The sequence below is a fragment of the Motacilla alba genome, chromosome 5 (genome assembly GCF_015832195.1).
Source record: "Motacilla alba alba isolate MOTALB_02 chromosome 5, Motacilla_alba_V1.0_pri, whole genome shotgun sequence".
In the NCBI taxonomy this organism is placed as follows: Eukaryota; Metazoa; Chordata; class Aves; order Passeriformes; family Motacillidae; genus Motacilla; species Motacilla alba.
In genome coordinates this window covers 31,327,163-31,351,780 of record NC_052020.1, presented here as the reverse complement: position 1 = coordinate 31,351,780, position 24,618 = coordinate 31,327,163, and the positions used below count along the sequence as shown (strand labels likewise).

The window sequence follows — 24,618 nt, the reverse complement described above, 5'->3', positions numbered from 1 at the left end:
AGGCTATTAATTGCTCGCACACAAGTTCATATTTCTGTATCAAATAGTAAATTGGAACAATATTGTATTAAAGAAAAGTGATGAAATACATTTGCCTGCAAATACCAGGAACCACTGCAAGATCTGACTTGAGAGTATAACCATACAGATCACAAAAGAACAACAAGCACTGCCATTTCAGTGAAACTTGGGTTTATTTCAGGGAACCCTGAAATTTCAGGGATCCTTTGGGTTTATTTCAGACACTCCACAGCCTTCCTAAACAAGTGACTCTAGTGTCTTTAAGGTGCTATCTTAAGCTTTCACATAACTTTCCTCAGAACACTATGCAAGACTCTACAGTCCCAGGAAGAAAAGGCATAGAAATTTCTCCAGAGTGTGTTTTACATACAGATAGTAGAAGTAAATTCACACACATCCCCGAATAGGCACTCCTGCATGAAGTTCAAAAAACGCATGCCTTATGAAGACAGACAGGACCCTACCTCATCCCTGTCAGAGTCCAGCCTCATCCTTAACTTTCTGTCTCACTTGAATGCTGGGGAAGCCACGAAACTGACCATGGTGTCATTTACAACGCAACACTGATCCCAGGCCTCCACAGTTTCAAATTCAGGAAAATACACACCTGACCCTTCAGAGGCAGTACTCATCACCGACTGAGCTCCTCCGTAGTTAGGCTGACAGTAGCGGACATGCAAATATTCTCTACCCTTCCCCCTTTTTCTCAATTTCCCTCTTAGCTTTGTGATCTGACTTCCTGTTCTCATATAAAAAGAACAAGGGCCTGATCAGGTTTCAGTGTTTTCTCGTTACAAGCCCCTCTCCTAGCTTTATTCCTAGCTTTATTTGTGCCTCTTCAACACAGGGTAGAGGATCCCAGCAAGTAGCAACAAAGTAAGAGTTAAGGCAGAAAATATTTCAGGCTTTGGCAACATCCAGGAGAAAACCTGAAGTTTCCACGCCTGAAAAAAGTTTACAGATACTGCGGCCGACTTGGCCATGCTGGACAGGCAAAGCTCTGCCGGTGGCACCTCTGGTTATTGCTTAGAACAGATCCTCTCGCAGCAGTCACCCAATACGACAAACAGAGGAAAGGGGGACTGAGGTGCAGTGGGGGGACGCCCGCCCTGCATTTCCACTGTACGCCCTCGGCGGTGGGGAGGACATCACAAATAAGTGACCGTGCTCTGGCTGACTGACCCCGGAGCAGGTGCCATTCCCCGGCGGGGCGGTGCCAGCCGCGTTCCCGGCCCCCGGCCGTGCCGCAGGTAAGCGAGCCCGGGCAGCGCTCAGCCGACACGGTAACGTGAGGCTCCTCCGCCCCGCGCTGACCCGCCCGCTCGGCCACACTGGCATCCCAAAGGATGAAACAAAATCCTCCCCCGCACACCCCCTCCCGCTCTTCTTTCCTCTCCATGTCCCGCCCGGGAGGGCCCCGGCCGGCCCCCGCAGTACCACCCCCGTGCCCCGCGGCAGCCCCCGCCTGCCCCGCCGCGCCCGCCCCACCGGGCACCACACGCTCCCAGGAGTGACAGCGACCCCGGTGCCCTCCGCCGCGGGCAGGGGAGCGACGGGGGCATGAAGCAGCCCGGCAAACTCACTGGTTTTCTCTCCTCTTGCCTAAGGTGCCCATGCCGGTCCCAGCCGCAGCTCCGCCGCCCGGCTGGCTCTGCCGGCAGCGCAGGGAGCGGGGCTGCGCGGGGCGGAGGAGGCCGGGCGGAGCGGCGCGGCCCCGAGCATCGCCTCCTCCCTCCCTCCCGCCTCGCCGCTCTCCCGCTCCCGTCTCGCCTCGGGAGGAGTCTGAAACCGATTCAAGTAGGGCAGCGACGGCGGCGGCCGCCACCCGTGACGAGCGCTGGCGGAGATCTTATCGGCAGGAGGAAGTACTGAGCTGGGGCTGCTCTTCTCTGAAGCCGCCGGCTTTGCTAGGTACCCGCACGCGCTCTCACCGCCCTGCTCTGAAGCCGCCACAACTTTTTTCCGCGGCACCACCTCGGCCCGGCCCGGCCGGGCAGGGCGGGAGCTGCCCTCCCTCCTCCCTGAGCAGGCTGCCTGCGAGCCGCCGGGGCTCCTGTGAGGCTGAGCCGGCCCGGCGGAGCTCGCCGAGCGCGGCAGGAGCGAGGGGCGAGCGGCCGGGCCCCTCCGCAGCCGGCCCCGGGGCTGGGCGGGGGGCCTGGCGAGGGCCCGGCTCACGGGGAGGTGGCCGGGTCACGCAGCGCTCCCCTGGGACACGCGGCTGGCCGCCGAGAGAGCCTCTGTGCCGCGCTGAGGTGGAGGCGCAGCGCTGAGGCGCCCGCGTTGATGGATTGCCGTTTTAAAGGCTTATCCGGCACCTTACGCTGTCCCTCCAGTGTAACTGCAGAGCAAGGAGAGGGGCCCCAGCGTTTTCATGGTTCCTGTGTCACGACTAGGAATTTCTGAGAGCTCTTCCAACTCAACGTTGTCAGCTTTGCTGCTTCTGAGAAGAAATGGCCGGGCAAGAAATCTGAAAGGGCAAAGTCACCCTTTTATCTTGTAACCAAAATTTGCCCAAATGGTCTTTTTTGGAGAAATACACTCAACAGAGCAATACAAAATACACAGTCCCGGAGATGCTGCATTATCAAGATCTTGGTTTGGAGCTCAGTTTATGTTTTTAAGCATTATTTAGTCATCATAATGTCAATGTGCCTCACACCAAGATTCAGACAGATTTCATAAACTGGTTCTTTAATTCTAAGACTAACTGACAAGGTTCAGATATTCAGAGTAATCTTCTGCCAGCAATCTGGGCACATTTCTGTTCAGGTTTCCAAAATGATCGATTTTGCTCACTGACTTTTTTCAGAGGCAGTGATAAATACCATTACATAAGAGGAACTGGGGCAGCTTGACTTTTGCTTTGCTGAAGAACTTCAGGTAAAAGGAAAACCCTACATATTCCTGGCAATCACATTCAGTAGGTGCCATTCTTTTAAGTAATTTGTAAGGTCATTCCTAGCATACAGCTTGGAGGCTACTGTGGTTTCAGAAACAAACACATTACTATATATCCAAGGTCACATATCATGTGCTCTGTGACAGTTGTGTTGTTAAGCCAATCTCCTGGCTGAATTGTGCTTCTGAGAAATACCTCCCAGCCATCTTTGCTTTTTCTTTAACACGTTTTCCTTGAAAAGTTCACGTGCATGCATACATACACAAATAGATGGAGGTTTGACAGAAACAGTACTTTCTGGCTTTGTGGCCTGAAAGTAATCCATAAGTACACCTTACAGTACACAATCTCATACAAATACTCAGTTTTAATTTATATGCCCAGACAGCAGTCTGGGATACTGACCCTTGAATGTGACATTCTTCTGATAAAATGGTCTCCTAGTGTAAAGTAGATTATGCTTGGTTTGTGTTCTCAGAGGATCAGAGATATGCTCTATGGAAAAGCAAGATATTTCTTCTATTCCCAGAGCTCCACTCAGTAGTCAATTGCTTTGAAGTATAACTTATGATACTAAGCCACCCTGGTGACAGAGCTGCGAGATGCTAATGCCTAGGACAGGCCATATTGCTCCCAAAGGAACATGACCAGCTAGGTTTTTCGGTACTCATGTGCTCAGATTCCTGGAAGATTTTCCAACAACAGTAACTTATAAATTGGATTTTACCATCAGAACCTAGTGAAAGAACCACCTAACTGCCTCAGCTCAAGCTGGGTCTTTGGAGTTCAGTTATTCTTCAAGATATACCTTTTTCCCCTCCAAATTACTGCAAGACCACAAACATAGCTTGGCCTTGAATTTATTTAATTCATTATTCATTTCACCACCCACTCATAGTAGCTCAACTGCTGCCACAACCAAACAGTGACATAAGAGCAAGACCAGACATTTTTCCAGTACCATTTACTTAGATCTGTTTAGCATAGATCACTGTAAAAGCACAGCCTCATTCGGAAAGCTCTTCAGTGTCCTTGTGGTGTGGGATCATGAATGAGAAGGGTCCTTGGCACTGACAGAACATTTGATATGCGGCAGGGTCAGTAGACAACACCAGAGAGGCAAGCCAGATAATATAGTGTAGGAAGCAATTCCAGAAAAGGAGAAAAGCTTGCTAACATAATTGGGAAGAAGAACAGAAAATAGAAACCTTAGAAGAGTCACTGTATGAAAAGTCAACATTGCAAAATCTCATGCAAACTAGGTATTAATCAGAGTCATTTGATTTAATAAATTGTCCTCAGTGAGAGCCTACTAGAAATTGCACATAAAAAAACTTCATCTGAGCTGTGATATGCCAAAGGTGTGGCTGTCCTGTAGTGTCTGCCCTGTTTAAGGTATCATCTAAATGTACTTCTCTGTTATAATTAAAGTTTGTAGATCTTAAAACTCTTAAAAAATTTGTTGGTGTGAGTGTTGATCACTGTTGTAGCTAGTAGAGCAGCTCTAGTGTTTGTTCCGAGTCTGGGTTATCCCTTTTGATCAGGATGATCTAGGCTTTGAGTTCACCAATTTATTAACTATTTCCATTTTTGGAAAGTTGCAGGGCTAGTGAAGATTTTGGTCTGATAACCCCACTGAGGTTATCAGACCTTGGGTAATTCTCCTGCTACTCTATACTGCCATTTCTTCTGTAAAGGTTGCTTCAGTTAAACATTAACATCCAGCAGTCAGCCTTTAGTTGGACAAGGTGAAAGAGAGACACAACCAGAACTCATGAAAGCGGAAAAGGAAAAGCTTAGAAAGAGTGCCAGAACCTAGAGCAGAGCATGGAATACTTGAACTTGCTGGTGTCTGATTTTGCCAGAGCATTTGTCGAGTTATTTGCCAGCCATGAATTCCCCACCGTTCTCAGTGAACACTCAGGTTGGTGGTTACAGCTACTGTGAGTAACTTTGTTCACTTCAAATGCCAAAGGTCTATGGGATGGATTGAATGAGTCCAGTCCTAGTAATGACCTGTGTGGGTGTAAATATGCTGCCACTTTATGGAATATCTGTGGGTCTTAGTCTTGGAAATTATAGGCAAGACATAGCTTGTGGGTAAAGGCAGTAACTTTTATCAGACCGCAATTTAAAAGCTACAAAATTTTGAGTAAACTTAACAAGAGTTTCTGTAGAGAGTCTCAGAATCACACAGTGTCTGACTTTGGAAGGAGCCTCAGGTCCAGCCTTCTGCTCATAGCACGACCAGCAGTTGGACTCATCCTGGCTGCTCAGGGCTTTATTTAGCTGGATCTTGAAAGCCTCCAAGTCTGAAGACTGCACACCTTCTCTGATTAGCCTGTTAGAACATTTGACTGACCTCATGGTTAAAAAAATCTGGAAAATGAAAAAATCTCTACATCTAATTACTGTCTAAGCTTGTTTTGATTTATTTGTTGTCTCTCATACTCCTGTTGAGCACTGCTGTGAAAACCTATCTCCCTCTCAATAGCCTTCTCAGAAGTAGTCAGTCTGCTCTTGCATCTCCCCTGATGCCATCTCTTCTCCAAGCTGAAAAGGCCCAGTTTCTTTAGCATGTCCTCTGGCCTCCAGCAATCTCAGTGGCCCTCTGGTGAAGGCAATACAGTTTGTCAATGTCCTTCTTGTGCTGGGATGCCCAGAACTGGATCTAGTGATGGTGAATCACTTCTCCCTCTCTGCTGGCTCTGTGAGTACAGCCCGGCTGCTACTGCCTCTCTGCTGTCAGGGCACGCTGCTGCCTCGTGTGCAGCCTCTGCCTGGCAAAGCCTCCACCTCCTTCCCAGCAGTGTTGCTTCCCCACTTGCCAGGACCCAGCCTATATTGGTGCAAGGGTTTCTCCCTTCCTACGTGCAAGAATATGCATTTGTCCTTGGTCAGTCCATTCCTCCAGCCTGCCTAGGTCTCTCTGGATGGCAGCCCTGGCCTCAGCTGTACTGAATTGTGATCCCAATTTGATGCTGCCTGCATCAACTACAGGAGGGAGCACTGCACCAGCTCCCCCAGCACTGCTCGCTGCTGGTTTCCAGCTACAGTAAAACACCTACTCCCTGAGCCTGACTATTCAAAATGCTTTTTTACTGGGTGTGTATCTAGTTGGTCTGGTCTATCCAGACCTCCCAAACTGAATGCAGTAGTATTACAGGAGGTCACGTTGAAAGCTAAAATTTACTGAACTTAAAAAACAGCAACATCTGGAAATCTGTGTACTTTTTCCCATATTATACTCCCTGGTCTAATAAAAGGCATTATCTATCCCTAAAAATCTTATCTTGACTGTGTTTTTAAGCCATTGCAGTTATGACAGTATAACCATGTAGAGAGGCCCCTTGAATACTTGTGAACTAGAAAAAATCACATTTCATTGTATGGGTGTCAACATTGCCTTTAACTATAAAACAAGGTATCATTTCTTTCATAGCATCTCTGCTTCCATTTAAATCATAGTATGGATATTTAGTGGGGACAAACAAAGAGGCATACTGGTGGGAGTTGCCATTTTCAACTGCTTTGGTTAGCATTTTGCCATTTTCAACTGCTACAGAAGTTAGATGGCTTGGATTCACTCGGGAATGAGGATTAGAGAAGTAAAAATATTGTCTGATGACTGAAATAATTGGAAACTGCTTGTGCATCTTCTAAAGGCTCTAGAGAGTTCTTGCTCTTTAAGCAATGAGGCCAAACAAGAGCTTTCCACACATTTATTTGCTGTATTCCTCAGGTGCTGACTGGTAATTCTTTTACCTGCAAAAATTGCAGAAATCTGAGCATTCAGTAGTGAAAATTAAATAAAAACCATGTTCTTCAATCATGCAAAGGACTAAGTAATGCAAATTAGTTTTTGTAAAAAAAAAAAAGTCCTTACAGTCTCATTTTGAGTACTACAACTTCTGTAGCACTTCCCTTGTGCATCTGCTCCCCTTTTTTAAACAGAAAAAGAACCTCTCACTGTCATTCACAACAATGAGTGATAAAGTTTTTTTATGTGCAGTTGTGTTCATAAATGTTTATCCAATTGCTTGGTAATATACTCAGAAAAGAATTGCATATTTGCTTGTGACAGTGTTCATATATTCCAAGAATGCACATGAGCACATGGTTTTGAAACCCAAATTAGAGCTTTTCTCATTCAGTCCAGGAATTTTGAGACTGATAGGTGAATAAATGCACCAGGCAGTGCATAAAGTACTCCAGTTTCATCAGTACTCTGATTGGGATTCTGGGCAGAGACAAATCCCCCCAAAATGGCCAAATTCCTCTTCCCTTTTTCTTCTGTTCAGATAAATCTTACAATATGAAGTGAGCAAACACAGTAAAATTTAGATATTTCTAATTTTTAATAACTTAGATGTTCCTTTTGTGTCCACTCTGGACTCTCTCACAGACTTAAAAGTCACCAGGGAGTCTGAAATCTACTTTAAGAACTATGTCTAAGTTTATCATTAGGTGTATGTACAGTTAATGTGCAAGCTGTTGATTGGCAACAGTCTTGCACTATCAGCTGTGTATAATTGAAACTTAGATTTTGTTGTTGCTTTTAATCAAGAAAATTTTAAACAAAAGTGTACTAAAATGAATTCTTCTAGTAAAATTAAGAAAAAGCAATTAAGATGTATCTTGATAATAGATAAAAGCATCAAGAGGTCTGGTGAGTTAGGAAATGTTACTAACTGGTGGCATTCTTCTGAGTAGATTCACACTGATTTTGTGGCTGTTAGGCTCAGTTCCCCAGCCTTTCTATTGATTCAAGATTTTGATATTTTGCTATTTAGGAGAATGCTGAATTACAGTAAACATTGATCATCTGCCTGTAAGGATCATCTGCCTACCTTGCATGAATTTCAGAAGCAGCACAGACTGGGGCAATATGCAGTGAAAGGTCATGATATTGCCAACTGAAATCTGTATTCTCTATCAATAAAATCACATTTAATTCTGGCATCAGAGAAAGATAAACATTTTTATTTACTATAACTGCGTCCAACAGCATTGTCATCATAACTTTTATTTCCCTCCTGTAGCCCATAGCAAAGTAGCTTTCTTTCCTTTATGATCCTTCAGAATAAACATATTTGGTCAGATTTGATTTGGTTGCTGACATGTACATACAGTTTACCTATTTAATTTGATAAGAATAGCACAAAACACCTTATTTCTTAAAACATATGTGTAAAAAGTATGGATAGATAAGATGAAAAACAGCTGGTACCCTTGAAATAACTGTCCAGAAACTCAAGATACAGAAAGAAAAATCATAACAATACTACTAAGAATGCTTCTTTTTGGTTCACCATCTGATTTAAGAGAACAAAATAGCTACTTAAACAGGATGTAGATAACATCACCCCAAACCCCTTTTGTAAACATTTTCCAAGGAGACAGTGATTAGCTACTTCCTTTACAGGATATTTCTTGGTCAGCAGCGAGAGGCCAGACATCATGCTCTAGAAATATACTAAGTGTATTGTTTAAACATTTTAAAATTGGTTTCACAGTTAAATTGTTGTGGATATAACAGTCCCTTTGAAAGTATAACAGGATGAAAGTCGGGCTCACAGAAGTGTTGGGGTTGGCTTTCTTTATTATAATGTTTACTTAAATTTTTCCTAAAATTACACTGGTCCTTCAAGTTGGAAAGAAATGTAGAGATGGTTTCCATGTGCTGTGTTTCTGGAGGAGCGGCTTCAAAATTTCCAAACTGAGTGGACAAAATTTAATTTTGCTGCTGCAGTGTTCAAGGTCAGTGATAATAATTTGGCCCTCATTACTTGCAGAGACAAAGTCAGTGGCAGGGATTGTGTGAACAAGTAGAACAGCTCCTGCTGACTGTGAGGTGAGAAGAAATAAGGAGTAGTCATAGGGGTTTCACAGGACATGGGTGTGGTAAGTGGTGTTTCTCTGCCCTTTCTGACTTCATCTGCAGGACAGGAACATTTTCCAAGGGGAGTTCACCTTGGAATGCAAGGTTGTGCTGATTCAAACTAAGCACTGAATTGATGACTGAAAATGTAATTGGACATGATATGCCACATAGACAAGCCCCGTTTTTCTCTACTGAGGGACTCTCCTGTTCCATCATTTTAAAGGAAAAGTTCTTTGATTCTCACCAGGTTTTGTTTGCCCCTCTTCCTGTTTCTCTGGTATGCTCATTATGTGAGCCAAATGGAGAAGAAAGAGAGAGGATGGGGAAGGAAGAGCATCTTCCCTCAAAGGCATCCCAGCAATTCAGGGAGCCCATGGTTCTGGAGGATCAGACAGAGCAGAACTGAGCTAAGAATGTGGTTACAGGTAACAGTGGCTGCCAAGGGCTGGCTCTCTTCTGCTGTTATTGCTACAAGAAGTGAGTTTACCGTTATTTAATAGGAAAAAGTAATCTCAGTGTGGGCTGCTAAACGGTGAATTTACCAGCCATGTGTGTGCATGAAGGGAAAGATTAGGCTCTTCAAGACTCCATTTTTCCCTCATGTGTTCCTTTGTTCTCAGCAACTTTCTATACTTACGGCTAGAGCAGGATGCTCTTTTTTCCACCTGCCCAGGAGGAAGGGTGGTAGACTGAGTAATTTCATTGATGCCTTTTAAGTTGAAGAGAGCTGATATCTCATAATATATTTGGAGCTATTTAGAAAAAAATCCTGAGGGTTTTTTCAAACCTGTTTACAAAACTTGTTACCCATCACAGTACTTTGTTGAACTTTTGTGTGGTCCCTGAAGAATACCATCAGGTTAGGGCAATAGGGTCAGTCTCTATAGGTCTTACAGTTATGGTGAAAATACCTTGAAGAGGTGGGGGAGCAAAACTGTTCTCAGACCCTTCACAGGAAAATACTTAACACTCTTTTGTTAACACCATCAAACATATAGGAAGGGAATGTAAACCTGCTCCTCAGTTTCGTAGATTCAATAGACACTTTGAAATAAATGTTGTTGGGAACAGGATCAGGAAAATTAATGCAATAAAGAAATTTTAAAGTAAGCAGAGAGAAAATGGATATTGGTGGTCTGTTGTGGCTAGATGTGAAATAAATAGAGGGCAATGTCAATTACTTAGACCTAAAATGATGCTGCCATTTTTTCTGAACTCCTCAGATCCTTTCCTTTTCCCAGTTTTGTAACTCCTTACCTTTTCAACTTTAAAGCAATATGTATTGTTTCCTGTTTTAAAGGACTGCTCAGAATAGCAATATTGTTAAGTATTACTGTCACTTTTCTGGATTAGAAGCCCTATCCATTGTTGGCTTCAGTTTTAATCAGGAAGAGTAGCTGTAGCAGTACTGAACAAAACGTAATGGTGAATATATTCCACTATCAGTGTTCAGTAGCATATAAATAATTGAATTATTTGAAGGTATTTAGACAGCAATTCAGCAAATTCAGTGTATTCACATCTAAATGCACTCTTACTGCAAAATGCCAAACAGGCAGTTGAAAATTTGTGTGCTGAAAATTAATCTTGTTTAAGATACATCCCTATTTATTAACAGCTCCTCTAGGGGCAATATTAAGGGGTCCTTGTAAAGCCCTAGCCCAACCATAGTTAGGCTCAGGAACTTAGTCTCTAATTATAGGTGTCTCTGAATATCTAACTTGGAAAACAATGCACAATTGTCAAGTTATGCCAAAAACTTTCAGTGCTAATATTTCTTCTCGTCAGTCTACAAGAGGGTTAGGCAAAGTATCCAAAGCTTTTTGTAGCCTCAATTAGAAGGCCTTTCAAAATTGTTTGCAGCTTTTTATTTTTCTCCTTCAATCATCTGTGAAAAAGGTGACAGTACCTTTCTCTATCCCAGCTGAAACCAGGACAAACACTTCTGAAAGCTTCTTAAATCCTGTGGTATAAGCACAAACAGTGAAGTCTTATGACAACTTGAAAATAATACAGTAGTGAAAGTTAGTCTGAAGAGTGATCGTTTGTGTGTGTTCTCTCTACCTATCTACCTGTCCTATTTTATCACTTCTTTGGAATTTTGAAAGGAAGATCTGTTAATGTTTACTCAGGGTGACTCACAGGTTAAAAAAAAAGTGTGCTATGTCTTTGTCAAATACAAGCACATTTAAAAATTTGTATTTAAACTCAGTATTATCTTCAAAAGTTCAGAATACAAAGAGGAGGGAGAAACATTGTCAGTAAACTGTGTGACTAATGAGTCAGAGTAACTGAACTAGTGTTCATAATGCAGATTGGTTTATGCTGCCTTTAAGAGCATGCCACATGTTATTATTCTCAGCATCAGTTACAGAATATTATTTCAGACTGTAGACAAAAAAACATTAACTTCTAGTTCCCTAGTAGAACAATGACAATAAAGAAATTGTGCTTAGATGGACAGGTCAGATTCTATCAATATTCAAATCACTATTTTTAATGGTGCAAAGTATTTGTATCTAAATAAGTTCTTTTGTCTCAGTCTGTGGTTGTGACAATGAAAAAGAATTCAAACTTTTAATCAGAATAGGTCTGTAGAGCTCTTGGCTTTTTTTGCAGGATAAGTGGCAAAAATAGATAGTAGCACACTGTAGGGATAATTGCTGTTTGGGTTTCACAACCTTATACCTCTTTAACCTAGCTTTGATGATTCCTCAGGTACCCAGTGGGAAGCATGCACGTGCCATACTGACTTTACAACATTGTTCATCACCACTAGAAGCCAGGCAACAGGGTAGATGTGCTAGACCATCTCATTTTCATGCAAAATTCCAAGATTGTGCTGTACTAATAGTTGTGGTGATGTTCAGAGAAGCAGACATAATTTTAATATTTGACATGCTTCCATAGGATGTTGTTCCTTTGGAGCTGTGTAGATTGCAAAACATGCTTAGGTATACCATACAGAACTGGAGAGATATTTAATTGATTTTTTCTTTTGTTTTTGTGTTTTAATTGCCTGTATTTACTTACATACAGTATGAATTACTTTGCAGCCACTTTTGCAGGCATTGTTTGTAGGCCTCAACTACTTTCTTCATTTACCTTATTTTCCTGTTCCTTGAACTCTAATCTCAGTGGTTTTGGAAACATTATGGATAAGAGGAAATTCAGGAAGTCACTCCAGCTATATAACAAGCCTATCTCAATCATGAGCCTTTTCCTTCTCATTTTTGTGCCATTTACATATAGATCAGAACACATTGTTTTGGGGTTTCTTAAAATTTTTGTTTACCTGTTGTGCAAGTACCTCCTTTTCCTTTTTTATTTCTTTGTATCCTGTCTGTCTCTGGCTCTCACAAGACAAATTATTTTTAAAAGCACTAATTGAAAGCTCTTTAGAGTTGGTTTATGGAATATGTTTGAAAAACAGCAAAACATTCCAAGTGTACAAAGTCCTTGTGCGACCTTTTGAGTGATCAAACACTATGCTTTTTTGAAAGCTTAATTCTTTCAATATTTTTCATACTTTGAAAAATGGCTTAAAGGAATCTTCTAACTTGAAGCTGTTTAACTTTGCTAAATCTTTGTCAGTTTATTATATTGTCCATGGCCATATGTTGATAATTTCTGATATTCTGACAATTTTAGTATAGGTAATCACACAGAACCTGGGGTAATTAACCAACATGGCCATTTTACTAAATAACAACTGTTCAGCAGGATTGATATCTTATTCCATAGAGTATTTTGTCTTTCAAAATCTTAGATCCAATTTTAAATTCTTAATATTTTGACACAGCTTCTTCCTCAATCTGGTAGCGTCTAGGCTCTGTTTCTGGTCAGGCTAGTAAGCCCCCAACAATCAAAATCCATTGGCTATTTGTTCTTCTGGATATGTTGCTTGAATCTCCCCTTCCCAAGGAAGTGTTCTGGTAGTTGGCAATGTTCATGTTTGTTGTGTGCATTCCCCATTTTCATGTTTGTTGTGTGCACACAAGGGGTTTTAGTTACTGAATAGGAGAGAGCATCCTACCCTATAGCCTGGCATTTAAGACGTTAGGATAAGATTTGAATTTTTACAAACAGTGGAAGGAATTGAACTTAGGCATCTCATAGAATGATATAATGAGTGTCAGAATACTCTCTATGAGTGAGAGCATCTCTATTAGGGCTCCCAGTATCTGAGCCCATGATTTTAAATACATTACAAAACCAGACTGTTAACTTCCTTGCCCTTTGAAGGGAAGTTGTCTTCAAAACAAATTCCATAACCTCAAATTACAGTAAATGTCTCCTTCTAATGAAGACCTCTTCTGCACCTCAAATTATGTTTTAGGATATAATCTATCAGAAAGAATGACCACTAATTGTGTTCATTTGCTCCCAGCTCAGAATGCAGTCTGTGGTCAATCTGAGTAACTTTAGGTTCTGGATTCTGTTCCATGGCCAAGAACCTAAAGTGTCTTGTTACTGCTCATAACTGTCAATCAACTCTGTGTTTCATGGTTAAGAAAAAGAAAGCTGTGGAAGAGCAAAATGCTGATTTTAATGTAAGAAGCTGATGGAAGTATCTTAATTAATCCAGACTTCATCTTTAAAATATTTCATCATAATCCAATAAACACGTCTTAATCATTTTGTTGACTTATGCTTCCATCTTTCTTGATTATATCACTTTTTCACATTGCAATTGTATTGCTACTGTTTGAAAGTACCACCCTCTTAAAATGTGCAATCACAGTGATTGCACAACTAGCTGTATTCATTACTATAGCAACAAGAATAAAAATGTTCCCTAGCCCATCCCATGGAAACGGTCTCTCGCTGCATTCTATTCTCATGCTGAATGAACATGTGTGACACAATGGAAATTGTGTGCTTTGGTTTGGTTGAAGGCTGCTCACAGTGAGGCAAGCGGAACTGAATTTTACTGGAACCCTTGTTTTAAAAGGGGAAATAAAATTTCTGACCTGCTCTGGAGTACTCAGATGAAACATATGCACTGGCTCTCCAGCTGCCATCACACCCTCCTGGCAGGAGATCTCACCAGCAGGACAGGAAGCAGTGCTTGTAAAGCAGCAAGTTCCAGCACGAGACACGTGCTCAAATGGAATATTCTAATGTGAGAACTACAGTCACTGCCTTCCTTGAGCCACGGTGAGGCCTTGTCTATGCTGGTATTTTTGATTAGCTCTTGCCTCATTATGGCATCTGAGATCACTAATATAAATATTCTCCATCATGAACATAGCTTCATCCCTATTTTTATGTTTCCTCTTTCTTCCTTTAAGTACAGCAGTGAAGCTCTCTGCTGCCACCAGTTCTACCCTCTGAAGGAAAATCTGGAAATCTGATACCATCCCTCCACGAGCAGTTATTCTAGGTAATTTCTTCCTTTAAGACCCAATTCATAATGTTGCATTGTTTTATGAGGTTTCATTTTGTTGTTGGGTTTTTAATTAATGAAGTTTTTAATACAGAGGAAAGCTCTAAAACATAACTGAAGAAAGTGAATGGCTCTGTTAATATCAAAACTAAAGTAGTATGATTTCTGTCACGTGAATTTTCCTGCTATCAGGCTGGCACCTACAACTGTACCCCTATTTTCACACCATTTGTATAACATTACCTTTGAGATCAAGACTTTGGAATTACATTGTCTGTGAGACCAGTACTTTGTCTGTACAGTACTTTGTATTGTACCAATTCGCTACAGTTTGCCAACAGGTTCAAAAGTTACTACTAGGACATGTGTGCGGCCACCCATACACACCCATGGTGATTGCACAAGTTTCATTTCCTTAGCAAACCAGACTGAAAAAAACAGACAAAACAGAGAACTCAAAACTGTTTCTCCTAATCCAGCATAATATCCAAATTCTAGCAAATGAAAAAAGCTGAGTATTTTGTTTCCCCTATAAGCTGTATGTGTAAAAAGCAGCTCTGTTCCCTGCTTCTTTGGCTTAAATGCAGGAAATCCTTTGTTTGCTATTAGTCAGTTGTGTAATTTTGGTCAAATTCTCATCTCCCTCATCTCATTTCCCTTTTTGCCTGTTTAGAAACAGTATGGTCAAACAGGAACAAGCACTTTGTCCATGTCTTTACAGTGCTTAGCATGATGATGCCCATGAAAGACTCCAAAAATTAATTCATATAGCAACATTCCTTTTGTTCATTATTGTGTAATTAACCAAAACAGAAACAATATTCAGTCACCAAAACACAAAAAATAGAGCTGTTCACAGCTAACCTTCTGAAGTCTTCCCACACATTAGAGGGGATTTGTTTATCAACCGGCCAAATTTAAGCTCGTACAACTTTTTCTGGATAATTTAAAAGAAAAAAAATCAAATAAGCAGCTTCTTATTAAGAACTAATCTAAATGACTAGTTTCTTCTGCTCTTAAGTACCCTTCCTAAGGATTCTTCTCTTAAGCAATCATTTATTTGACTGTTTAGAATATGCCAGGATCCTAGGAAGGAAGGATTACTGTCTTTTCTTTTTTTTTTCTAATTGACATTAAAACTATATTGAGAAATTCTGTCTGGTTTTGATGTTACTGGTGGTGCAAGAGTGCTGATAACTGAAGTAAATTTTTTTCAGTTCAAAAGGACTACACAAGCCTAACTTACTCATTACCTTACTACAAACAGATCAAGGGATGGGTTCCATGATAAAGTAGTAAGGCACACCACAACCTACACTCAGTTATAGCAGAAAAAGGGACAGGTTTTCATTCACACTGCTCCTCTGAGATGCTGTTTACCTCTGCTTTTCTTTCAGCACAGACTAAAACTATGGATTTGTGCCTTAGGTTTAACATCTATAAATAAGGGTTCTGAACTGTTCAAAAGCTGTTATTGATATGACCATAACTGTTGTAGTCTCACTTTGCATGAGAAATGTGTACTGTGCTTTGGATTAATACAACAGGGATCCTACAGAGCCTGTGCAACTTATGAGAGAGTCGGTGAAACTTTAGCTTAGTTTGGATTAGATGTCCATCATTCTCAATTTATGTTAAACCAGAAACAAGTTTTACATTGACAGAGTCACCTTCTTCCTCCAATTACTTTAAGGTCTCGTTCTTCTGTTCAGTGTTTGCAAAGGCCAATTTCTCTTTCATGCACTATTTTTAGGAATTTCCAGTGTTCAAAAACTTCTGATAATTTTTCCTGATTGATAACTAATCAAAAGCCGTTCCTGATTTTTAATTGTAATTTAAGAAAAAAGCTTTGACAATGAGATACATAGCATACACAACGTCAATTACAGGCAATTACTAAACAATTCTTCTAAGCTGGTATTAAGTGATGCTGCATGCAAATTAGCACAGAACAGAGGAGCAATGAGTACAGTTAAACTGAGGCTTAAAGCCTGGAATAATGAGAAGCAGATATGTTGTCTGTGCTAGGAATATGAGAACTGTCATTCTAGAGTGCATCAATGCTCTTTCAACCTTGAATCTTGCATTTTCATCATGTGTACTTGTAGACTTCATTGTAGGCTATTTTGTTGCTACTTAGAAAAGAATCTCAAAGAGCTGGAGTCCAAGCTTATGATGAATGCAACAGTACTACCACAAAACAGGACCTCTTCAGATCCCCTAAATGAAAAAAATATCACTTTGGGTATTAATTCTATTTCCACTTTTTTTTCAAGTGTCATGTGATCTCTGAAGCAGCACGTTGTGCAAGTTTTGTGCACTAACTACAGAACAGTCTGTTCTTACAAAATGGATAATGCCTCACCAAAGACCTGAAGTATTAGGAAACTGGTGTCAGGAAAGGTATATGAAATACCCTAGAGAGATGTTTTCTGTCTGTTAGATGCATGACACTTGTACCTGCAAATCTGTACATGAAGCAAAGAAGACTCTTCTTCGGGTCTTGGGTAGGATAAGAGAGATATGATGTATGCTTTTAGGACAAATCCTTACACCTGAGATAAGTGAAGTTGATGTGTAAAAATCTTCAGATGACAAATATGGAAATAACTTGAAAACACAGAAAATATTATTTAACATTCTTATGTAAAAAAAAACCCACAGATCTTTATCCTTTCTTATCAGCAAATTTATGAAAAAAAAATTACTAAGCTTTGCACATTTACAAAATCTAGCTGTCTTACTGATTCTGCCATTTGTTAAACATTCATCATTACACTTACATCATATCTAAAAATGACTCATGCACTTGTATGTAGAATTTCAATAACATCCTGGTTGCTAGGCTACATGTGATCACTCTGACATATAAAGTACCTCTTAGAAATGGATTTTTTAAAGTATATAATGATCAAATTTGTAGAATTTGTTTATTCAAGAAGTATTTCTGCCAGTAATTAGGCAAAACAGCATGACATTTTATGCCTTTACATAAATATTTAGTTGTATTGCACATGATGTCTAACAGACACATATGACTTTTTTTTTCCATTTCAGTAAACAACTTCTTATTTCTGCCATATGCATGTGAAAGAGTAGTTTCTTGGGTGATTTTTCCTTGGCTTGTTGTTTCTCCACTGTCCATGCCTATCAACATTATTACTTGTCTCTAATTGTTTTTTTATCTTTGCTTCAAGCTCCTCCTGGCTTTTTCTAAGGACCAGTCAAAAAATCACCTCAAATATGCGTAGAGATTTTGATACATGTTTCTATGTCTTCATCATAGAAAGACAGGCTTGTTTTTGCACATGGCAAAGTTTGTCCCAGCATGAACTGCTTCCTGGCAGAGACTGGGGAGATTTCCTGGTGCTGCCACTGCTCCATTAGTCCAACCTTCTCCAGAATTTGTGCTCATGACAGCATCTGAGCTTTGGGACCAGAGCTATCTCTGCCACATTAGTATTTAATTTTAATTTGTATCCTGAAGAACCTGTGGGAAAAGAGCACTAAACCTGCAAAGTTATGGGGTTGGTATATGAGAACACCAGAGCTCATGCTTTCTGTAAAACCAGAGGTTGATTAAATGCATTACCGTTTTCGGTTCTGTTGCAAAATCAAAAAAAAATCAGAAAGTACATTCCTTCTACATCAATCCAAAATACTTTTTTTCTTCTAGCCAAACATTTTTCTTAGTATAGATTCACAAAAAATACTTCATTGTATTTTATTCACTAATTCTATGCAGCACTGGAAACATTTGGTCTTTTCAATTTCGTTCAAGCTTGATTTTTCAGAATGAAACCTCAAAAAATATTTCATCATTTATGAAACAAAATATTTTGCCCAAAGAATAGCGAAAAAAGAGATTTTCATTTTTCTGCCTCTTTGCATTTTCACATTCAACTATTGTTAGTACACTAGAAAAAATATTTTTTATTGATTTAAAAAAAAAACTGGATTTATATAAATGTTTATTTTGGTCACTAGGTAAACATGCATCAATAGACAGTGTGTACCTAAATAACATATTATTTTTGCAGGACTCCTGCCTGATGTACCTCCAGTGCATGTGAAAATCAGTGCTCGCTAATTATTGAGAGGCCAGTATTGTGAGGGGGGAAAGTGGCATTGAAAGGGCAAGTGCTGTTATGTGGTGTTGTTACTGGAGCTCTTAGAGGGTTAGTCTTCAAATAACACTTGTTTTGTCATTTCATTAAACAGCTTAGTTGGGAGATATAGGAGTGTGATAATGGAGTCTGCTGACAGCAAAACGTGTCTCTCACTAACACAGAAGGTGGCTGCAGTGCCCAGGAAGACCTGCATGACTGTAAGAACTGGAACCATACACAAGGGACAAAATTAATTAGTATCAAGCACAAGTATTCTTTGGGACTAATACTGAGAGTTTCTGTGAATTTGTGAGCATACTGATGGGAAACAGCTGTGGTGGGGACGCAGCGGTTGATCGCAGAATGATTCATGAGTCACTGGTGTGATATGGCTGTAGGAGAGAAGCGTACCAGGTGACACTGGCTACAGCAGCGTTGGAAAGCACTTGTGTTATTTGATGGGCAGGAGCGGGAGCTATCTCATCTGCAATAGCTCTAGGTATCCAAGCTCCAGAAAGATGATTTCAGAGTGAAACAAATGTTATGGAAGGACGTGTGCCATTTCTCTGCTCTAGTCCAACCTGTCATAAAATCCTTGTTAATTTAGCTGAATATATGGCATTTCATTATTTAAAAAAAAAAAAAAAAATTAGCAGGAAAACAGAAATTTTCCATGATGCAGACTAAGCATTAGAAATTTCTGGCAAAATGGTCAGTAGAATCTGGACATGAATGGGTTATAGCTTTTCCTACTGTGGACAAGCAATTCAGTAATCCTTAAGATAATTTGGAACATTTAGGAAAATGATTACATTATGTGGTAGTCTGCAATTGCATAATAGGTTTAGCAACCTATAGCATAAATTAGGTCTGACAGTTGTATGGTCCTATAAGGGGCTTCCCATTTCCGGCAGTATACTGCTCAATGACTTATTTACAGTTTATCGCAGTCTGCACTGAATACAGGAATTAGCTTCCACTTCACAAAGTCTGATATTAACAATTAAAAATTAGTAAAAATTTAAAGAAAACCTGTTCATGTTGTGATAAAGAAAACCAAAGTGTAAGAATAAAATGCAGAGAGTTAAATCAAATCATGTTGCATGTCCCATGTAACATATCTATAACCTTGTTTTCCAAATATTTAGAAATTTATATTAAAATCATACTTATCATTAACTTCTGCTGAGGAAACTCAGCTCTGATACAAGTCAGATCATAGGTACCTTATTTTTTTCTGTGTCTTCAATGATGCTTAGATTGCAGAACTGTATGGAAGAGGCAATTTAATATAAAATCCTCCAATATGTTCTATAACACTAGTTCAAGCTGTAGCAAAAGACCATATTTCTTTTCACCCGTTTTGTCCCTATCAAATTGAGATTTTTTTAAAGCAATGCTTTGTGTCAAGGTGACTGCTAAGGGTTGAAACTGAAATGATGCTGAGATAAAAGCTGTGCAAAATACTTAACTAGGTTGAATTAGTGTAATTTGATTGCTGCTCTGATCAGTCACTGTAATTGTCTGCCTGAGCCTCGTTAGAGGATAAGCCCCCGCAGGCTCTACTTCCACTCCACAGGGTTTCAGTAGTAATGCCAGCCTAAGGCACTGCTGTCTGCCATGCCTGGACAGCCATTACTGCAGTGCTGCGTTCCACGTCCCCTGCCTCACACCTGACTATGGAACAGCATCAGACAACTGATATGCCTTGTTTGTGCATGTTTTCTATATTTTTAACATATATCATTCAAGCCCTCCACTTCACAGAACGACTCACATTGATGCTCTGGCTTAACCTAGAAGGGGGGTCATGCACCACCACTTGAGTCCAGCACTTACCAACTTGGATAATTCCTCATAGAGCAATGACTCGCAGAGCACGTCTGTGTTGGACACTAGATGCCTGACCACTGCTTGGGGAGACAAAAGAGTTTAACTGTGAAGTGCAGTTTGGTAAAAGTGACTGTAATCATTATATAAGTAATCACCAGACAAAAAAAGTTTTAATCAGGGCAAGAAAATCGACAACATCATCTGGGAGAATTTAAAAATGTCTGACTAGATTGATTATAAGTTGATCCTATTATTTAATCTTTTCAGTCTACACAGGTCTAGAACGTAGACCACATAATGTATTTTTGCTCAGTTTTACTCTCAAAGGTGCTTCTATCTTGGTAGCTGAAATTTACAGAAATACCCAGCTAGTAGCAAACAGTAGCATGAAGAATTTCAGGCCAAATATTTGCAGTTTGCTAGTTAAAAACAAAAAAAAATAATAATTTCTTAGTATGGAAAATCATAAGGATTAGAACACTTACAAAATGCTAACCCTATAAGCATTGCACTTATCATCCTATTAAAAAAAAAAAAAAGAAGGCAAGAATATTGTTTTTAAGCTGTGGTTTTACTCTGTCCTTACATGCTCAGCTTTGATTTTGGCACTGCTTGTATGAGAGCTTCCAAAAACTGTGAGCTGGTAGGTGCCTTCAAAATGGGCTTCTGAGAAATCTTTGCGCCTGACAGGTTGTGATTTTGTAAAATCTGACAAAATGAGAGCATTAACCTCATTACCAAATATCAGTTTCTTCTTCAACTTTCTTTCTCAGTCATGTCTGAGTAGATTCTGTTTAGTCAGAATTCCTGAATTGTCAAACCTGAACTTTTCTCACACTAAGGTGCTGCAGGTTGCACACGTGCATTTGAGAAGTTTTCTTTCAGACAGTCATTGAAGTCTTGGATTTGAGCCAGAACTCATATGTTCATGCATTTCATGTTACATTACTCTGGCAAACTCACCTGCCATATGCTTTAACTAAAGGGTCATTTTTTGATACCATTTCTTTCCAAGAGAAGGTAAAAATTGGCCATTTTAGCAAATGAACTAATTAGAGTAAAAGCCATCTTTCTTTTTTATATGTTTCTTTTAGGTGTGAAAAACAAGTGAAAATTTATATTTCTTCAATAGATGGACTCTACCTTCATGTTTGTATGGCATGTAACACTCAACAAATCAAACTAGATATATTTAACATAAATTCTACAATTGAGAGTTATATTTAACTCATGGAACAAATTCATTGAGAGAGAGAAAGGAGTAAATTTCTGTGTAGAGAAGACAAAACTGCATGTTATTGAAAAAGCTGCCAAGACTTGCTCACCTAATGGAAAATTTATCCTATTAGAAATACTGCTTTGGTTTCACTTCTTTCTCTTCCATGCTCTCACTCTCCTCTCAGAGTAGTAATTTATTTGCTGTCTTTTAAGAATTTAAATCTGTACCTTGTAATCTCCATTATTCACTAATTACTTTAAACTTATCCACCTAAGAATACAAATAACACTTATAATTCTAAAATTCAGTTTAAAAATTAGCCTTAAATTCTAGCCTACTGATGACTAATCATCTGCATTCTGATTACCACACCTCTGTATGCACAAGCATTCAGATGAAAGACCAGGGCTGTGGACCATAACCAATTAGATACATCTTTTGCTGAGTGCATGAGATAATGCACAGGCCTAAATGTTATTTTCTTTCAGGGTGTCAAAAACTAAGATGAGAACAGACTAAGTTATGTACTCTCCTATTAATATTTACTTTTACCCTCAAGAGAAAAATTGACTGTATATGTATGTAACAGAAAAAAAAAAGCCCTTTTAGTGAGAGCCTAAGTCGCCCTGCATTAAATATTTAATTACGTATTCAAGAGACAATTTCCACTATAGAAAGAAGCAATTTTCAGATATTACTACAGATAAGTACATAAAGTTTTAGATGTTAGTAGCAGTGTTTCTGAAATTTGTAATTCTTGATTAAAGAAGAATCTATGTCACTCTGCACTGACCCAAAGAAAAATACATATCCTCAGACTCTGAGGAGATCTTAAATGGTTGTTCCTTTTACAGCCTGAATATGCGTTGGAACTAAAATGAAAAGAGAGAAAAAGAGCAAGAAGTTCTGTAAAGAAACATCAAAGGCCATTAGAGAAAGAGCTTTTAAAAAGAAGACAGTAGCATATGGAAAATAATCAGGCAGTGCTATATAGAGAAGAATAATTTTGAAAGTAATAGAATGTTCAAAAATGGGTAAAACTTGTTGTGAGGTGTCTTGTACTTAGTTAAAGCTATTTTTAAAAGATTTACTAAAGGAAAACCTCTCTAAATACTATTGTCAATGGAAAATAACGTTTATTATTAATATATTGCAAATATAGTTAATGTATGCTTATTGTTGGCTGAAAATATATATACAGATAAAAATAGTTCAGTGGATCAACCATTTTAATACATTTCAATAAAACCACCAGAAACTCTGTGTGGCTTTGAAATTAACAGAACATTTTAATTAAATGGAAACATTGTTTGGCAAAAGAATGGCACTTAGTTGTATCTCTTTAATGAGTTATTTTTGCATTTAATAACTTAGACCATTTACCACTGAAGTTGATGATTTTTTAAGGCTGTTGTTAAACAGTGTTCTTCTCTATTTAACCTTGTTAAATCTTTAAATAGATATCCTTGTATTTCCCCTTGATGCTAAAAATGGCTTCCCTGACAACATACCATTTAGTTAATTTTTAGACATTGAAAGTTTAAAGTGGCCTGAAATGCACAGTGTCATTCTGAACCTGAGTCCAAACTGTTACAAATTGCTGTCTGAAATCTGGATTCATTTCGTGATGCACATCCTTCCTTTTGGAAATGCCTTCTCTAGTAAGTGATCAGGAGCACTACTTCATCCAGTCATCCAGCATTTCAGCATAGTAAGGATGATGCAAAACACAGACAGCAGGGCACATTTAAAATTAAAGGGCCCATTAGGCTCTTCCTTCCTGTAGGCTCTTTGGAAAATTCAGTTACAAAAATATCAAATCAGGCATATACTTTATATATAGCATAGCACAGTTCGTTTGGTTTTGGTCTAGTTCCTAATCTCCTATACCAACAGCTTAACGTGTTACAAGTAGGCTAATGTGTAACTACAGTTATTGCATTAGTCATTGAGGAATAAATTAAAATACTAAACTTGGGAAGTGTGTAATCCAGAGTTAGTATGATTACCAATCCGGACATTATTAACTCAAATATTAATAGATACATTATCAATTAACTGCTAGAAAAAAAAAATTAAAATTGAGGCAGCACTTTGAAGGTATTTCCAGACATTGCCACATTTTAATTTTGTACCATTTTTCATTATGAACATTTGAGAATATTTGAATCTGTAAACAAATACTAATAAAATATGCCAAAGCATGCAGAAATACAAACATAAAGAGTAAGTTCCTAGTTTATTTTTTCAGTTCTGATTTTTATTTTGAATTGCTGTTTTAAGGTTGCTCAGAATATTTTGCCAATATTTACCAACAACTCATACTTTACTGAAGGAAACAAGTTATTTACAAAAATAACTAGAATGCAGGTCATACTGGAGACCATATGTACCTCATTGGATTGATTAGAATTGATATTTTACGTGTACCTGGCCTGCACAAAGGAAAGAATCTCATTTCTTTTTTAAAAAATTGCATGTTTTTTGTCCAGGTGACATGTGACACAAGACTTCACAAGACTTGTCCAAGTCACTGAATAGAATGAGTATCATGTCCTTTTCATAGATCACGTCTTCATCTCACCTGCACCTTGATGAGAAAGAATGAAATAAGTTTGGACAAACGACATGGGAACCAGAAGCCGCAACTGTGTTGGCCATGCCACATTGAGCAAACCCAGCAAAATCTTATTTGACTTGGAAGCAAACACTAGAAATCAGAGAGAAGGGTATATAATACAGGGATTTCACTGTGTTGACACAAATCGATTCACTTCCAACTCAAAAACCAGGTAAATTTTCATCTTGGTTAAGATTTTGAAGAACAAGACTTTATTATCTGCTGCCCTTCCAACCCTCAGGTTGTAAAAATACTGTGAGGAACTCACAGCCAGCTTAGGTACACATACTTGTGCACACAGACGGACCTGATGACTTTATGTTTCCTCTCAAAGGAAGTGTTCATGTCTTTGTATATAATTAGTTCCACTATGAAGAAGACCTTAGAAGAGAAGGATTTGGTTCTCTTGTTAGACTTGTGGTTCATGGGGGGGGATGGGGTTGGTGGTGAGATAGAAGAGAGGGTTTTGCACTTAGTCATAAGCGGTGCTGGGAGCAAGTAAAACCATTAGTATAGTCTAGCTCTGTGTGGGATTCCATTACCAGCACAGAAGGAGATACTCAAAAACAGAGAGTGGTTTCAGAGAAATGTCATAGGGTGGAAATTTCATTCCTTTCCAAGCTCTGAACCTAGGAGCTCATTTC

At 39.3% G+C, this 24,618-nt stretch overlaps 1 protein-coding gene and 1 long non-coding RNA gene across 3 annotated transcripts in view; one reads left to right on the top strand and one right to left on the bottom strand.

Moving 5' to 3' along the window:
- The window catches only part of RASGRP1 (RAS guanyl releasing protein 1), a 36,459-nt gene extending 34,612 nt beyond the window's left edge, over positions 1-1,847 (bottom strand). The window contains exon 1 of one of the 2 annotated variants that reach the window (XM_038137674.1): positions 1,605-1,847. In XM_038137674.1, the coding sequence (XP_037993602.1) occupies positions 1,605-1,636 (32 nt within the window). In that variant the 5' untranslated portion in view covers positions 1,637-1,847. The remainder of the gene's footprint in view (positions 1-1,604) is intronic. The other variant, XM_038137673.1, reaches the window with a different exon arrangement.
- On the top strand, positions 1,809-18,951 carry LOC119701251. The gene is made up of 4 exons (XR_005257045.1): positions 1,809-1,932; positions 2,355-4,844; positions 14,104-14,190; positions 18,415-18,951. It is a non-coding gene; the product is annotated as an uncharacterized LOC119701251 (long non-coding RNA).
- Positions 18,952-24,618: the final 5,667 nt, after the last annotated feature.